This window comes from Syngnathoides biaculeatus, chromosome 11 (assembly GCF_019802595.1).
Source record: "Syngnathoides biaculeatus isolate LvHL_M chromosome 11, ASM1980259v1, whole genome shotgun sequence".
Lineage (NCBI taxonomy): Eukaryota > Metazoa > Chordata > Actinopteri > Syngnathiformes > Syngnathidae > Syngnathoides > Syngnathoides biaculeatus.
This window is the reverse complement of record NC_084650.1, coordinates 27,250,632-27,268,465: the sequence shown is the minus strand read 5'-3', so window position 1 is coordinate 27,268,465 and position 17,834 is coordinate 27,250,632. Positions and strand designations below refer to the sequence as shown.

Genomic DNA, 17,834 nt, shown 5'->3' with positions numbered 1-17,834 from the left:
GCTCCCGAGTGTAGCAGACGAGAATTTGGTGCAGTGACCCCGTCTTGGAAACTTTAGCGGTGACACCTCTCTGCGAATGTTTTTTTTTTTCCGTTTGTTGTGGTTATTGACAGAGCCCCTCATTGGAAGCGTGGACTAAAGCTAGCTGCAACAGGCTAACATAAACAAGGTATGCAGTGTTTATTACGAGCGAGTCTGACGGGAATTAACCACAACCATCTCTTGGTACTTTCTTTGATTAAGCGACCAAAATCCACATGAAAACAATATGTGGTCACTGTTGCTCAGGGTACTATTAAAATGCATAATAAAGCCCTATTAACAGTATAGAAGACTACTTGTAATATTAAATATCCACAAGTTATTGTTACTCGACATCAATCTAAAGATGGGAATGAGTAATGATGCCTTTGGCACTTCTTTATCCATTTATTTTTTAAATTCTTTTTGTATAGCACAACATGAAAAGACAACACTGTCAATAAAAAACAACAACAGTGTGGGCAGTCCCATTCTCAAAAATTCAGGCATCATTTCTGCAATCCTTGTGTCCATTGTTAAGTGAGTTCTCATAAATAACGTAGTCAATTTTCCCAATTTTGGCCTTCCCTGTACAACTCATAAACGCCATCGTCTCTATTGTTTAGATTTCCTCCATAAATACCAAATATTGATTCTATAGGATGCTCCACCTTACACCAAAAAATCCTGGTTATTGCTTTCTTACCTGCGATCAGTAATATATTTACCAGGTCTCTGTTATGTAGTCCCTAATTAAAGGTTAAAATCAGGCAGTTCTTACAGAATGTAAAAGGGGAAAAAAATGACAAAAAATATGATTAGGTGCCTATTGTGACAAATAGCCACAACTGCCCAACCCTACACCCAAACAAATCAAATATGGTACTACTACTCATGCACATATTTATTCAACATCACAGCACACAAATGAGGAAAACCAGTTTTATTATTTAGGGTCAGCTAATGTATAGTATTTACTCGTGTGTCCTATCAGAGGAAAGATTACTGTATACTGGTGCCTGTGCCTGGACAGTTTTGGCCCGAGGAAGCTGCAAAACTTGTCTGAGCTTGCCAGCGGCAGCCCAGCAGTACACTGATTGGAGAGACACCTGCTCTTCGCAATGGCTCTGTTGACTCTGCATCGGATCCCCTCCATCAGCGCTGTTCCCGTGAGTCATCACCACACGTGGTAGTCAGCAGTCAAACGAATCTTTTAGCATTTTGCCTTCACATAAGATCTGTGTTAGTGATACATAGCCATGGATTTAAAGCACCAACATCAGTCTGCTCCAGGACAACAGGACCTCATATTAGTTCCAATAACAACGCTTTGTTTTCATTGGCTCGAATAGGTTCACGGAGAAAACATTCCATAGATATTTTGTGAATTCATCACAAAGCTTGTTGATATTCATCACAGCAGAAATGGCGCAATCGAGTCACTTCCTGTCTGTTTATACACTCACCGTGCCATCAGCTCTTATCTCGAGTCTATCTTATCTTTCTTGCATTCATCCATCTTTAAACAAATATCATTCATCTTAACAACCAAATGTGATTTATGTTGTCAAGTGAACCTTCAGGTCCAAGTCTCATTTCTGCACATTTTATTGTAAATGCTTATCATGCTGCTACTTAACTTGTTCTCTTCTTTGTTCCTTTTTTCTCCTCAAATTACTCATCGTTCATCTCCTAGCTCCAGCCCAGTCCTCCTCTTATTATTGTTGTTGTTTTTTAATCTCCTTGACTCTGTCTGGACTTGTCAGTTACGCAACAGGTAATGTTGCTGTGTCGCATTTCCTTCTCCTGAAGCCCCTTTTATAAATTTTGCTGTTACTTTTGTGTATTATTTTCGTATTGTATTTCTCTTTTCCCTAATATTCTATTCCACTACCAGGCTTTTTTTTATCCATCCCCAACACCATGTGTCCCTCGCCTGCTTATTTGTCACTATCTACGTCCTCTCGCTTCAGGCTTCCACTGCACCTTATCAGTGTTGTGCCACAATGCAACATGAAAATGACACGACAGTTTTTTCCTTGCAGTTCATATCCCAAATTTTTGGGGACAGAATTCAACTTTGTTTTAAATGTCCTTCTAATTGCCTTTACGTTTGCAAACACCACTTTAGGAAAAAAAAATTTTTTCCTCCCACTTTAGAGCAGAAATGCGACTTTAAAGGGCATTTGAAATAGAGTAAATTTAGCCTTCCAACACTTATGTCAATATATCACACTTGCGTAAAAAGTTCCGAGCCCTCTCTAAATGTTTTTCTTGTGATATATATGATCTCTGAAGGATGAAAGCACTCAAAGAAGAGGGAGATTTCAGAAAAGGTACACCACATCGTTTCGATTTCACGAACGTGAGCCTTTGTCTACCTGTGTAATAATGTACGTATCTTGTTGCTGCTCAGGGAGAGTTTTGCCCTTGTCAAGGGCGCAATGCTCCTGCTGGATGAGGCCCACAACGAGGAGCTTCACAAGGAGACGCCTCCCCAGAAACAAGAAGACGGTGCTCCAGACAAGCGTCACAGACACATCCACGCCATGGTTGAGCTACTTCGACCAGAAGATAGCATTAAGCTGGTGAGCGTTCATGTGTACGCGTTGTATTTATTGAATGTTCCTTATGAATGCTGTCTAGCTAGCCGGACAAAAACGTCTTGCATAGGTGACTTCACAATGCATCTATTGTCAACTCATGGGATAGCATGAAGTGACTGCTGCACATGGTCAGTCACATGTGCTTGAAACATGTTACAGTAGAAAACAACTGCTTCGTAACTCTTGTTTTGGTTCTCGAAATCCTCTTGGGCAGTTTTACAATTCATTTGCTCCATTGTTTTGCGGTACATTTGGATTAATTTGCTTTAATAAAATGAATCCTTCTTTTTTGCACAGTAATATTAACTTCAAGACCACATTGTGTGGCGATACAGTGCATAGCCATACTCCTTGTGTAACCCTACATTGCTTGTTTTCCCTTTTTCTCGATTAACCAAAGAATGCTGCAGGATTTTTTGGAACTGTATGTGCAATCAAACAAAGATTTATGAGGTACGTAATCCACCCCTCCCTGCCTTATCCTTGCTCCATGCAGGCCGTGCAGTTAGAGTCTGTCAGCACAGTCCGAGTCAGGTATCTCATTGTCGTTTCCACCCTCGCTAACAAGGACGAGACCATCCTGCTTGGTATGGATTTCCCCAAGCAGGAGAGGTGTGTACAACCAATAGAGAGGAAAAGCTGATAGCCATTTGAAAAAAGGCGTCACCAAACATTTTGTTTATTTGGTTCTTTTCAGTGATGAGTGCACCATCGGCTTGGTTCTGCCCATCTGGAGCGACACGCAAGTGTATCTGGACGGAGACGGGTAAGAGGAACCTTTTTGCTGTACCTTAGGGTCATAGAAGCGATTTTTAAATTGTGATTATTTTTCTGATAACATGAGTAGAGTTTCACCCAAAATGAAACATATTTGAATAAATATTTTACCATCATTTCAGTAAGTTATCAAACTTATAAAATACTGTCAATAAGAACTCACAGTAACAATCCTTTTTGGAATTAATAAGAGTAACAATAAGGGACTAAATACTAGACTTTACACCCATCTGATCGTCTTGATCAGTATCGGCCAAAAATGAGCATTTTATGATGTTCATCGTTCATTGATTAGGTCGTGAAAATACATTTACCCCGTCTCACCATTGTGGACAGTATATTTGAATCCAAAAGCTAGTTCATTTTTAGCCTTTTTGCCTGTCTTTTGATGTAGTACTGTAAATATCTGATGGTCAATTAGGTTATTTAAAAAAAAAACAAGTCAGCGATGTGGGACAGACAACATGTCTGAGACAGACCACACATAAAATTTGAACGACAAATTTCATCTTTCATAATCACACTATATCAAACTACTGCAATAAAATCTTGCAGGCCGATACCACCGCATTGTGTCTTTTACGACCACCGGGTTTTATCTTGTCAACTCAAACGTGACCGGATACACTCATTACCAACGCGACGACAACAGCAATGCATCACGTCGCGTGTATTGTAAGATCAAAATAGGCGAAAACGTGTGGCGGTTATCACTGGTGCTCGCGAAAGAACTATAATTAAAGGATGGTTTGAGTGGTGATAAGTGATGGTGTTATGTACCCTCAGAAAGCTAGTGCTAGCACTAGCTGTAGTGTGCAAACATACCGGCATTATGTGCAATCATGCTCTAATGTTTCAGAGTGTGAAGTAATTTAATTACAAGTAATGCAATCATTATAAGTTAGCACCCATTATTTCTGTCATGTTGCAATGTTGGTTTGACATTACCTTAAATGGAGAATACGTTTAAAAATACTCAGTATGCAGTACTAAAGTATTTACAGTAAATGAACTAGTCATTTAAATAGACACATTGCTCCATTTGTGATCGGATCTGTGATCGGTTAACTTTTTTTTCTTTTTAACTCTGTGGTCGTCCTCAAAAATCCCACTTGTGTAAAGCTTATGCGATACAAATGGCAGAAATGTGCTGCACAGAGTGGCAGCCGAGCTCACTGAGTTTCTGGCCAGAGAACATGTGAACAAGGAATGTTACTATTTATGGAGCTGAATCATTCTCCATGAATTGTAATTGCTCCTATCACTTTATTCATGCTCTCACATAAGCCGCAGTCGTATCATGTGAGATCATTTGGCTGTAACTGAGGATAAGGTTGTGGTTGACGTACGTGATAATCTCCTGAATGACACCGCTGCTGTGTTTGAGCTGGTCCTTTGTCACATGCTGTGATAAATAAAGGGGTATTATTACATCTGCTCGTCTATGCCAGTGGTTTCCAACCATGAGTGTTGTGGCACACCAGTGTGGTGAGAGAGCTCGTCAGGGGTTCAGTGGGGAAAATTACCCAATTTAATTTGTCCAAATGCAAGACACTCATATCTTTGTTCATTCGTGCCGGTAATGTAAAGTGACAAATAGAACAACTAAATGGTCTTCCATTAGATGGCAGACGATCAATCAATAAATTTGTTGGCATGCAGACAAGAGACTCTATCATGGCTTCCTGTGATTATATCAGCTCTGTGTTTAAAAACAACAACACAAAAAACAGCCCCAGATCTCAATCATGTTATTGAGTAAATTGAGAGGAGAGCATCAAATCAACTCAACCCCATTTTATTTATAGACAACAAACTCTGTTGAACCAATGTGCTGTACACAAAATAAAAGTCTAACATAAAACACTAGACGTTAAAAACATAACATAATTTCAAAACACTATAAGAACTTCAAAACAAAAACTGACCACTAATACACTAAAACAAGGACAAAAGTCTAATTCCCTGTTGAAAGCCAAGGAATACAACAATAGGTTTTAGCGTGACTTTTAAAGGTTCCATAACATTAGATTTTTTTCAAATTGTTTTTGATCATCTTGGATGTTTTTTTTTTTTTTTTTTTTTTTTTTTTTTTTAAAATCTGGTATGCAAGCTCAATTGAAAATGCCCAGAAAGTAAATTTTCAAGGTATTCTTGTTGGTCATTTTTGGCTGGCAGTTGAGATGGCTGTATTTCTAATTCATCTGTGACATGTCAATAAACTTTCCTCTGAGTGGATTGCTCTTCTTTCCCGTTTTAAATATGTAATACAGCTTCGCTATTGCTGATGACGCATGGCGATTTCTTGGCGTCTCGCCCAAACCTTCTTAGCGGCTTCACATTCATTTCATTTCATGGAGGAGTCATTCTTACTATTATTGTGAAGCAGAATTCATCAAGTGTTAGATTATTTGGCAACTTCTGTATTTTCCACATGATAAGGCGTACTTAACACACTCTAAATTTCTCGAAAATTGATGGTGCGCCTTTTAACCTGGTGCGCCTTATGTGTCCACTGAGATGGGTGGATGAGGAGAAAATGGAGGGAGGGAGTGGCTGAGAGCTGTATGGAAAGAGACTGGATGTTTTTTTTTTCCCACGCATCATGTCTCTGTTTATCTGCGACTCCATTTGTGGCCAAATCACTGCTAAAACCACGTGAAACAAAGGAATTCATGCTTTTATGTATTGGTTTTGCATGATTTGGTGGAAGCTCCCAAACTAGCTGAATACTTTCTGCACCCACTGTATGTGCTCCTTCTTTCGAGTTCCAGTTATGAGGCATTTAAAGGAGTACTGGTAAAGTGCATTACTTTACTATAATCCAACCCAGATGTGATAAAGTCATGTGTTATTGTTTCAAAGTACTCCTGTGTAAGAAATTTCTAGATGAGGTTCAAGAAGTTGGCCTTAACTCCCAAACCGATTTTCTTAGGTGTTTTTTTTTTAATGTATCACAACTAAGTATTCTACCTTCAGCATACAGGCTCACACCTCAGATGGTACAAATGAGCTTGTTACAAATTCCATTTTTACACTCTGCTCACACCTCTCATGTCATGCCAGTCATTGCCAACTAATGCAGAATAATTTTGTCTTTTTGAGTCAGCCCATTTTTGGAACTTTGTTGGTATTGCTGTGTCATGGTGGGTGACTGATCACCACACCTGCCTCACATTTCGGAGGACCTAGGTTCAAATCCGGCCTCGCCTGAGTTTGTTTATTCATTCCATGCCTGTGTAGGATTTCTTCCACATCCAAAAATATGCATGGTAGCTTGATTGGAATGTCTAAATTGTACATAGGTGCAAACATGAGCCCGAATGGTTCTTTGCTTGTATGTGCTGCCCTACGATTGGCGGGCAATTGGTTCAGGGTGAACTCTCCCTCTCACACAGAGTCAACTTGGATAGGCTCCAGCACACTTGTGACCTTAGTGAGGATAAGTGGTGCTGAAAATTGATGCATGGTGCCACTGCCCTTTTCCATCGATCTCCCTCTGTATCTCTCTTTTTATTTGATAATGATCATGTCTGTCTCCTCCTTTGCAGTGGTTTCAGTGTCACATCAGCAGAAGAAACCAGACTTTTCAAGCCGGTTTCCATGCAGACCATGTGGTGAGTCCTAATGGCAACACAAACTTCTTCTTCTTCTTCTTTTCCTTTCGGCTTGTCCCGTTAGGGGTCGCCACAGCGTGTCATCTTTTGCCATCTTAGCCTATCTCCTGCATCTTCCTCTCGAACCCCAACTGCCCTCATGTCTTCCCTCACCACATCCATAAACCTTCTCTTTGGTCTTCCTCTCGCCCTTTTGCCTGGGAGCTCCATCCTCAGCATCCTTCTACCAATATACTCACTCTCTCGCCTCTTGTAATGGCAACACAAACACAACACAAATTATGGTCTTCCTAAATCCAGACTGGATTTACGCTGCATGTCCATCCATTCAATTTCTACAAATTGTGCTATTCAGTATCTGATATCACTGTGCTTAACACCAACAACACAAATAAAGCAACCACGTCTTTAAAGAAAAATAAATAAGAATGGTAAATGTACTGTCCTTATATAGTAATCATTGTCTATAGTCCGTCCACATTTGAGCAATTGTGTTCGTTTACATTTAGCTCGAGTTAGCATTTAGATTTTTATCCACATGCACTCCCGTCCAAAAGAATTGAAACTATGGCAAATTTTGCTGTAGACTGAAAACGTCTGTTTTTCGCATCAAAAGATGAATGATAGATTTTTTTTTCCAGGTATTCACACCTAGATGAGAGCCAGCAAGAGGCCGAACACTACTTTTGCTCACATGTTAAATGTATGCCAGATCCAGATTTCAATTCCTGGAAATACAGTAATAGCTGAAATGTTGTTTCTCGTCTTGTATTCGGTCGACATCCAAAAACGAAGGACTTGGTATTTGCTATTCCAATAGTTTTGGAGGGCAGTGTTTTGTCCAAAATATGAGTCAGATGTGATGATATCCAATTCCCCTGCTTTTTCTTCTTGCGTACACCATTATCACATACCTAAAGTGGTTCACACAAGAACAATATAACAATGCCGTTGTCCTCTACGTTACTTCTACTTCAAGGTCAGTCCTGCAGTCTTTGCACGGCTGTTGCGAGCGGGCCGTCAAGGGCGCCGTGATCCCGGGCTGCGGGCTGGAGTGGGCCCAGCACTACCGCCGCCACGTTGAGTCGGACCGCTGGTGCCTCAATGAGTGGGAGGCCATGAATGACTTGGAGTCGGTCAGGAAGGACAGCGACAGTCATAAGTAAGGATGGCGGAAATTACTCCCGGAGGAGGACAAAATTCAGTTTTGCCTTCTTTTCTAATTGACATGCATACATCCAAAATGCGGAATCTGCATTTTAAAACATGTCTCAAGGGATCTGTGTTTTATGTGTAGTACTGCAGAGAGAAACTCTAAAGAAAGGCTCATCAAGGAACATTTGAGAGACATCATGAGGACAGAAGACCTGGATAACCTCACATCTAAGTCGGTAAGAGAGAAAGAATAAAGAAAATCATGAGAGAAGTTGACACAATCTCTGCCCAAATTCCCCTGTTTTAGGTCCATGCAACCCTGAAGACCCGAATCGGCTTTGACATGAGGCCATTCAAGGAGTACATCGACAATGAGATCCTGGTCACCATGGCTCAGATGGACAAACCCTCAAAGATTTTTGACTACCTTTACTTGGTGCATGAGTGAGACTTTCATTTCCTTTTGCTGAGTTAAAATAGATCTGCAAACCATTATTAGAACGTTCTGAACATCAAATGTGACACAGAAATGATCCAACTCGATTTATGAGTGACATGACTTGGTAGCCCTTTGAGATATGAGCCACCGCTTGGTTGATTTCCCCCCTCATTGCTGGCTCCAAGCTGTTTATTGCCATTCTCAGTTATATCATAAAACAGAATCACATGCAGTTTATTTAAGCAAATCAAATAACTTTATGATGGTACGCTAGCCTAATGCAAATAGTTATACTGTTGAAGGGTAAAAACACTGGCACAGACATTTTTTGCCTGTCGTCCTGCTCTCCTTCCTCTTTTCTTATCTCGGTCATGCTCTTGGTGTCACGTCTCGGGCATCAACTGTACATCAGCGCCGATCAATATCGGTTAGGGAGATTCAGGCCGCCTTGAGAGCCTCCCCGCGTCGTGACAGGCGGTGAAGCGGCGGCAGGGTTACGACGCTCAAAAAGTTATAAAAAAGCGGATGAAAGTTGTCGCAAAACACATTGTCAGGTCACTAGCAAGAGATGGAAGAAAGGAATAAAAACAGATCATTTCGCGCGAGAGGAGTTCGAAGTCGGCACCGGTCAACCAACATCTCCTCCAGAAGACGTTGATGATCATTGGCGGCATTTTTCGTTTGTTTTCCTTTCCTCAGTAATTATTGTCTAAGTAGTTTATGCTACAGGAATGTGAAATTATATTTCTTCTTAGCCTTTTTCAACTGCACTCCGCCCATTGGTGGGCAAATTGTCTCATATCTGTGCTGTCATTTTTGGTGCGCTTTTAGTGCAGTTTTTGGTGCAACTGGGTCAGCATAGAAGATAAATTGGCCTTTCACTAAATATAAAAAATAAATGATTGACTCATATAGCAAGATGTTAGCCAGGCTGACAGGCCTAATCAGCATTTTCCGATGAAAGCAGTACGTGTAATCTGTACTTTCACGATGGCAATTTTTTTTTCTCTGCTTTTAGGGTTCGGAGTGGAACGCGGCCAATTTTGAGGAGCTGCAGAAAAACAAGTGAGTTCTTTTTCTTTGAAGCTCCCCAGTCCGCCATCTCCTCCAGATGAAGTTCTCACCACCGAGTGCGCGTTGTTGCTGCAGCATTGGCTACATTCTGAATGTGACGCGGGAGATCGACAACTTCTTCCCGGAATCTTTCACCTACATGAACATCAGAGTGTATGACGTGGACGGCACCGATCTGCTCTCGCACTGGACCGACACGTACAACTTCATCAACTCCGCCAGGTGGTCTGCAGCACACAATAAACACTTTGTTAAGCTTCTCGACAAATAACCTTTCAGCAACAAAACCGGAGGGGAACAAACATTTCCTGGGGAAAAAAAACATGGCTCTCATCTTTCCTTGTGACTTTTTTTGTTGGCTTGCACGCTGCAGGAAGAGCGGACAAGCGGTGTTGGTGCACTGCAAGATGGGAGTGTCTCGCTCCTCCTCCACCGTGATCGCTTACGCCATGAAGCAGCAGCGCTGGCCGCTGGACGTGGCCTTGGCCTATGTGAGGGATCGGCGCTCCATCGTCAAACCCAATGATGGCTTCATGAAGCAGCTGCAGACCTACAACGGCATCCTCAATGCCAGGTCGGAAATTAAGTCTTGTTGAAAGTCAGCCTTTGATGTGTACAAGGAGCTGAACTGCAATTTTATTTTATTTTTATTTCCAAGGATGCCCGCTTCAATGCCTTTCTCTGACTCTACCATTCTTTCTGTATTTCCGTTGCAACCTGCTGATGACATTCTGCGACACACTCCCACTTCCCCCTGAAAACTTCCTCTTTTAAAGTTTCACATTGGCACGCGATGGTCTGTCATTTCCTAGGCGACGTCTCATAATGTCCAAATGTTAAAGGTCGATCAGAAGGGGCGTTTAACACTGATGCAGAAAAACTGGGAAAGTCACAGGAAAGCATCTAGAGGTACTTAGCAGTCGTTTGCTTTTACAATCAGTTTATTTAATTGTAAAGAGTGTTTATGGACACTCAGGCTGTCCCAATGGAGTATAACGGATTATTCCATGATTTTTTTTCCCCCATCAATTAATCTTATCTTAACCCTAACATTTTATGTTAGAATAGTACATGACATGTATGAGGGCAGCAGAACAGCAGTGAGGTGTGCCGTAGGTGTGTCAGAAGAATTTAAGGTGAAGGTGGGACTGCGTCAGGGGTCCATGTTGAGCTCCTTCCTGTTTGCAGTAGTAATGGATAGCCTGATAGATGAGGTTAGACTAGAATCCCCTTGGACCATAATGTTCGCAGATGATATTGTGATCTGCAGTGAAAGCAGGGAGAAGGCGGGGGAACAATTAGAAAGATGGAGGCACACACTGGAAAGGAGAGGAATGAAGATTAGCCGAAGTAAAACAGAATATATGTGCGTGAATGAGAAAAGTGGAGGGGGAAGAGTGAGGCTACAGGGAGAAGAGATAGCGAGGGTGGACGACTTCAAATACTTGGGGTCAACAATACAGAGCAATGGTGAGTGTTAAGGAAGTGAGGAAACAGGTCCAAGCCGGATGGAACAGTTGGCGGAAGGTGTCTGGTGTTCTATGCGACAGAAGAGTCCCCGCTAGGATGAAGGGCAAAGTTTATAAAACAGTGGTGAGGCCGGCCATGATGTACGGATTAGAGACGGTGACACTGAAGAAACAACAGGAAGCAGAACTTGAGTTACCAGAAATGAAGATGGTGAGGTTCTCGCTTGGAGTGAACAGGTTGGATAGGATTAGAAATGAGCTCATTAAGGGACAGCCAAAGTTGGATGTTTTGGAGACAAGCTTCGAGAGAGCAGACTTGGATGGTTTGGACATGTCTAGAGGCGAGAGAGTGAGTATACTGGTAGAAGGGTGCTGAGGATGGAGCTGCCAGGCAAAAGAGCGAGATGAAGACCAAAGAAATAGTTGATGAATGTTGCGAGGGAGGACATGAGGACAGTGGGTGTGAGACAGGAGGGTGCACGAGATAGGCTTAGATGGAAAAAGATGACACGCTGTGGTGACCCCTAACGGGACAAGCCGAAAGAAAAAGAAGAAGATCAATTAATCATACTATCAGATATTAATTTATTTTGCCGGCTAGTTTATTGTGAAATATTTTTATGATTACTGTTAACCAATCAGAGAATGTTGACTGTTGAGGACCTGAAAGCAGGATTTTTGACTTTTAAGTTAAACAACGGCTCTAAATGACAAATTGAAAATAGTTGCCGATAAAATTGATTAGTTCAATTAATCGTCGCTTAGTCGATTCATTATTAAATTTTCACTGTTGCTGTTCAGCTTTGTGAAATATTTGCCTCCTAAACTTTGGGACTCTTTATGCTCATCACTCCAGCCAGCAGCGTCACAGTTTACTGTGGAGGCGAAAGTCCAAAGACCAAAGGCAGAAATCTGAGCGGAAGGATGATGGGGAGAAGTTGGGCGACGACGAGGAGGACACTGATGATGAGGAAGAGGAGGAGGAGGAGGAGGAGGAGGAGGAGGAGGAGGGATTTGACGAGGTCGACGACAACAATGAGAGCAGCGATGAGAACGAGTGTGTGGAAGAGGTAATACTTTAGTAATTACTGTATTTAGTGGGCCACTATCACTGCACTGTGACGTCCACTAAGTCCCTGTCACATCTTTCAGGTTGCAAACATGTTCCTAATCACTTATCTTCTCAGGTGTTTGCACAGCCTGAGGCCAAGCAAGAAGTCGAGCACACAGTGCCACCTGTCGTCGTCACTGTAAACTCACACACAACACGTCCAAAACAAGAACGACTGACATTCTTTTTGCTCTCATCTGAACTGTTTTTTTTTTTCTTTCTCGCCCTTTTTCATCCCAAGGCTACAAGTGTCAGTCGGAGCGGGCGGATGAACCTGTTTTCCCTCATGCAGTCCATTAGCGAACTTGATGATGTGGATAAAGGATGCAATCAGGTAAATGGTGCCGTTGACCTGGTTAGCGTATTGTTCAATGGGCCTGCCGCGGTTGTGTAAATCGTCCGCAGGGGCCTCTCAGTCACTAGGAAAGATACGGGGTAAATATGCAAATTGTTGCCTTGTAATACGGCGCACGGCAGGAAACGCACCACTTATACACCAACAGGACTCTATGCCAAATATGAGGAGGGGGGCATGTACAGCACAGGTGTCAAACTCAAGCCCCGGGGGCTAAATCCGGCCCGCCACGGGATTTTATATGGCCTGCAAAGGCAACTCATTTGTGTCGACTTACGTGATTCTTGTGAAGATTTGGACAAAAATTTGAAGTTGTCATGTATCATAAATAATAACATTGAGATATTATAAATATTTTTGTGCTACCAAAAGTAAACAATAGGTGTGAAAACCCATTAGCCTTGATTTCTGATTCCAAAACTAGTTCATAAATCTCATTTGTAAAATCTGATGAGGCGATTAAACAATTGTATGGTTTCACAGTCATAAAATCAACCGTTTAAAAAACTGTTTTATACTAATAAAATATATAATGACATTTCATGGAGTCCACGTCCTTTCCAAAGCTGAAAAGTAATTTTTGAGTTAATGATAGTTTGATCAATATTTTATTCATTCTCAATCAGGAAAAAGGTATCATCAGTTTTATTTTCTATACTTTTCTCTCCCGAGACTTGCAACAAAATCGACAAATGGCGAGCGACGCGTGAGCCATTAATAGTCCCCAACGAGGTTTAAAACTGGTTTGAGAAAGATTTATGTAACAGTACTGTGTCGAGAATGTTGAATATTATTATGGATGGAACATGTATCAAACTTCTATAGATAGTATGTGTGCATAACAATTGAATAAAGCAATACAATACCAATTGAAATGTAATTTAAGATGATGTCTCTACAGCATACTTGAAAAAAGGGTGCACATTGAGATTCTAATTAATAATATGTAGATGTTGTATTCTATTGTACACTACAAGTAGACAATTGCACCAGTAGTTTTGGTCAAAAGGTGGCATGCATTACATTTATACGACACAGTATTCCGTATGTGCTCCTTTTGTGTGATATACTGCTCAAAAATGAAACTTGGCTCCTCATCCAGTTTCTATCTTTCATTTTCAAAGCCGCCTTCGAGTCCGCGACGATCACCACGACAACAGAAGCGGAGCCACAGCCGAAAAGGTTTGATTCACCAGAGCGCCTGTGTGGATCTGTCACCCGAACCGCGGAGTCTGGCTAACACTGCTCATGAGAAGCCTTGAAGCAATCAGATAGGGAAAAGAATTTTTTGTTTTTTTTTTAATAATAATGACCTGAAGGAACAGGACTTCATATTACATAGAAAGTGTGGTTGTTGTATTTTATGACACAAGGCAAGGCCCGAGTTTAAGCTCCTCTCTTACATTATCTATGTTGTGCAATTGAACTGAGTGTTCACAGCTGATGAGAAGTTGTTTCGCTGCAGTATTTGAACCGGTTTGAGTTGATCCAGTGTTTTGACGAGATTTCAACACTCCAGATGTCGACTATGCAATTCTTTCAACACGTTGCCCAGTGAAGGTTTTTGTCCAATCAGAAGTGACAGGCGACTCCCACAAACTCTTACTGAAGGTTTTACCGTACTTGTTTGTAAGCTGTACTTTATGGACTACGTCAGGGCCAGTTTTATGGTGCGCGCCTCTTTGTCATTAAGTCTGTATTCCAGTGTGCCAAGGAATTTATCCAATCGAGATTCTTTGTCATTATCAAATGTACATTTTATGTATTTTATGTTATTACAGCTGTATGAGTGCCTTCTAGCGATTTCCATGCTTGAATTGTATCATTGTTTTTGCACATTGTTGCATGGGTAAACTGCTGTTTTTGTACCGGGCTGTGCGAAATTATCATTCAGGAATTCAGTATGTTCTTTTTGTTTTGCTTCATTATTATAACCTAACCACGATCCCAACATGCTGATCTAATTTTTCAATTTTTTCTTCACTGTTTATTTTTGATCCAGCTCTTCAGTTTTAGCGTGCACGTACCTTATTTATTTTCAAAGGAACCAGTTCGACTTGACCCAACATCACGCTGTATCAACAAGTAAAATGATTCCATTTTGTAAGCACTGGGTAATATTGCTGACAGTACTTAATTGCAATGTACACACCTCACTTGTGTTTACAGGCACATGAAAATAAATGTCGACCAAAGAATTGTTTCTATTCCTTTAGCGTGGCCGCAAAGAAGGACTATGGGAAAACAATTTTACGTCATCATTAAAACAATGCAGCAGCAATTGTGTAATATGATGAAGCTAATATTAGGCTTCTTATGGTCATTGTCTGTTGTACGTATTGGGTAAACTACAAGTACAAGAGCCTCATGCGTTAGCCACCCGTTTACTGCATACACAGTGGACTGAAGTTCGGTTTCTGCCCAGTGATGTTTCTGTAGAAAGTCTTAACAGATTAAACAAGTAAAAACATTTGCGATGACATCCCAAATATGTGAATGCCAGTGCAGCACAAAGGGTAGTAGTACCGTGTCCGTGTACAAACAAGCAACATTTAAATCTCTGTACCTTTGTCAGATTGAGCCAAAGCAATAAATGTTTTTATAGCATAATTTTAAACTACTGCCACGTCAAGATGTGCCACACCGTCACTCCGAAGTGCTATAACTAAACTCAATCAGTTTTTAGTGCATGTACACAGTATTTTTGCAACCACATTATTGTATGTTTTCAATTATTTTTCCTTTAAAAGATTTCATTTTTCCCCCGCAATAGACTTGTACAGGTTATAGATCACATTAAAAGTGGAAAATCTTATGTCATGGTTTATCTTTGTCTCTTCATTTTATGTCACAACTTTGAACAAGGGGTGTGTAGACTTATATCCATTTGTCGTTTCACCATAATAGCCAGCCGTTTGAGGGCGACCATAAGTACAATGTGACCAACACGATCAAAAAAAATTTGACGATTTTAACTGGGGCGGCACGGTGGATCAGCTTGTAAATTGTTGGCCTCACAGTTCTGAGGTCCCGGGTTCAATCCCAATCTAACCTGCGTGGGTTTCCTCCGGGCACTCCGGTTTCCTCCCACATCCCAAAAACATGCAACAATAATTGGGCACTCTAAATTGCCCTTAGGTGTGATTGTGAGGTTCGGGTTTGTCTCTGTGTGCCCTGCAATTGGCTGGCCAACCAGTTGAGGATGTACCCCGCCTCCTCCCCGTTGACAGCTTGGGATAGGCTCCAGTACTCGCCGCGACCCTCGTGAGTATAAGCGTCAAAGAAAATGGATGGATGATTTTAACTGTTCATTGGTGTACTAAGCCCCTCCCAGGTCTGCAGGGACAGCCCCCAGTTCACCTGCCAACGCTTGATGAGGATGAGCGGTATAAATGAATATTCATTCGGTAACTGTTTATACACAGGAGCAAATCAGCCCGATTTGACTCATTGCATTGTCACAGAGGATTTATTTTTATTATTTTTTTTTACATAAGAATTTTGATAAACATGTGGGCTGATCTGTAAATTTAGTTTCCAATGTATTTCCTTCTGGGCTCATTGAGAGTGATCCCTCCGTCTTTCATCGCTGCTCGAAACGACTGAACCTGCACGAAACAAAAATCAGGAGACGTCAATGGCGACATTGGTGAAACATCTCCACACGCACAGACCCGCCACGCTTACAGCATCCGAGCGATACGTCCAGGGAACGGCCCTGTACGCCATCCTGGTGATGCCGGCCTGCTTGCATCGCTGCGCCATCACATCGCCGACGGCCTGACACGCCGCCACGCAGTTTGTGGAGGGCAGCTCCTTCTTCAGAGCCCACTCTTTGGTGGAGCACGACAGCACCGGCTCACGTGAAGCCCAAGAGAAGACCTGAGCCGTCACGTGCTTCTGAGTGCGGGAAAACACCAACCTGTTGGCAAAAAAAAAAGACTAGCCAAGCAAGACTACAGGACATCTGCTAACAACCTCCCCTACATACAAAGATGTTCAACAGCTGCTATGCGTCACCTTGACATAGATCCGATGCAGCAATTCCTACTTTCCTATTAGCCTAGCCAGGCCTTGGGCCAAGTCTTGTGGCATTTTTAAGTTACAGAGCACAAAAATACACTCGAAAGTCACGTGAATGATTTTTAGGGTAAGGGAAAAGAGGGTCAAAACGGGCGGAAAAGCAGACCTGTGGTAGAATTCACGAGAAGGCCATGTCGTCTTCCAGCCGCGGTCCTTCATAGCCAAGGCCATCCGTTCTAGATTCCGCGGGTTTCTGTTCCTAAAGGTCGGGTTCACGGACTCGTTCTCTGCCGTGGATGGCTCCGGCTCAGTGGCCGACTGAGTCACACGTCGAGCTGCTTTGCGGACAAACAATCGTTGGAGTCTTCTCGCATGCCAAGTAAATACAGCGGGGCTATATAATAAACCGTGTGTTTGAAATGTGAGTTAAGTCGTGACGGATCTTTCAAAGAGAAGGACAACTTTTTACCTGGGTTTGCGGCCACAACACATCGCTGAATTTGACCCAAAAGGAGACGAACCCCACGACTCGTGAGGCTCAACGCCATTTTCACCACACACTTACGTAAAATACAGAGATTATCGTATTACCATTAAAGAAATCAAATAAAATATCCTAACGTTACAGCGACCTTTTTGTTTTTCAACTTTTACTCAGGACACAAGGTAAAGTACAGCATCCGAACGCCATGTTTGCCTGCAGATATGATCCACCTATTTTAGCGATGCGTGCCTACAGTGTCGTTAGGACAGGGGGGGTCAAAGACGTCCCAGCATTCATATCTGGACACTAAGGAAACAAAAATATCTGGCATTTTGGCACACTATACTTCATAAAATTGCATAAAACTTTGTACAAATACAAGAAGAAAAATGCAAATATGAATTCACAGTAAATAAAAAAAAACATTGTTAAAATGTTATTCGTTGATAGCACACGTTTTGATATTGACAAAATAGTAAATATAGCAGAAGTAGTTGCGGAAATGAGCAAAATGCGACTTAATTTTAATGTCCATGCATTGCCTTTGATTATAATGCAAACCTGCCCAACATGGCCGCCTGTTTATTGTAACTTGGGGTGGTGTATCTTTGTCGAGTTGACGTTCACGCTACATCCGGTACGTCTTTTAAAAGGGTACGGAGATAAACAAATTTGGGCACATAAAATTCTGCTCTGGGATTTA

At 41.8% G+C, this 17,834-nt stretch overlaps 2 protein-coding genes across 11 annotated transcripts; one reads left to right on the top strand and one right to left on the bottom strand.

Moving 5' to 3' along the window:
- The first annotated feature begins 27 nt into the window (after positions 1 to 27).
- si:ch211-203d1.3 (protein phosphatase Slingshot homolog 3) lies at positions 28 to 14,822 on the top strand. 2 transcript variants are annotated; one of them, XM_061835480.1, is made up of 17 exons: positions 28 to 169; positions 1,016 to 1,190; positions 2,320 to 2,357; positions 2,438 to 2,609; positions 3,124 to 3,239; positions 3,325 to 3,393; positions 6,956 to 7,021; positions 8,001 to 8,183; positions 8,319 to 8,412; positions 8,484 to 8,612; positions 9,634 to 9,680; positions 9,765 to 9,911; positions 10,063 to 10,263; positions 12,015 to 12,228; positions 12,346 to 12,408; positions 12,511 to 12,603; positions 13,749 to 14,822. In XM_061835480.1, exons 2-17 carry the CDS (start codon positions 1,143 to 1,145, stop codon positions 13,884 to 13,886), a joined length of 1,818 nt encoding a protein of 605 aa, XP_061691464.1. In that variant the 5' UTR covers positions 28 to 169; positions 1,016 to 1,142; the 3' UTR covers positions 13,887 to 14,822. The 2 variants fall into 2 exon arrangements, with proteins under 2 accessions (XP_061691464.1, XP_061691465.1); XM_061835481.1 differs by having other exon boundaries at positions 29 to 169; positions 1,055 to 1,190.
- Positions 14,823 to 15,933: 1,111 nt separating this feature from the next.
- On the bottom strand, positions 15,934 to 17,832 carry mrpl18 (mitochondrial ribosomal protein L18). Of its 9 annotated transcripts, none has more exons than XM_061835504.1 (6): positions 17,697 to 17,735; positions 17,362 to 17,437; positions 17,117 to 17,207; positions 16,814 to 16,985; positions 16,312 to 16,546; positions 15,939 to 16,232 (listed from the first exon to the last, which is right to left on the bottom strand). In XM_061835504.1, exons 3-6 carry the CDS (start codon positions 17,193 to 17,195, stop codon positions 16,155 to 16,157), a joined length of 564 nt encoding a protein of 187 aa, XP_061691488.1. In that variant the 5' UTR covers positions 17,196 to 17,207; positions 17,362 to 17,437; positions 17,697 to 17,735; the 3' UTR covers positions 15,939 to 16,154. The 9 variants fall into 9 exon arrangements, with proteins under 9 accessions (XP_061691486.1, XP_061691483.1, XP_061691491.1 ...); XM_061835501.1 differs by having other exon boundaries at positions 15,940 to 16,232; positions 17,693 to 17,832; XM_061835502.1 differs by having other exon boundaries at positions 15,934 to 16,232; positions 16,814 to 17,041; positions 17,362 to 17,742.
- Between the last annotated feature and the right edge of the window lie 2 nt (positions 17,833 to 17,834).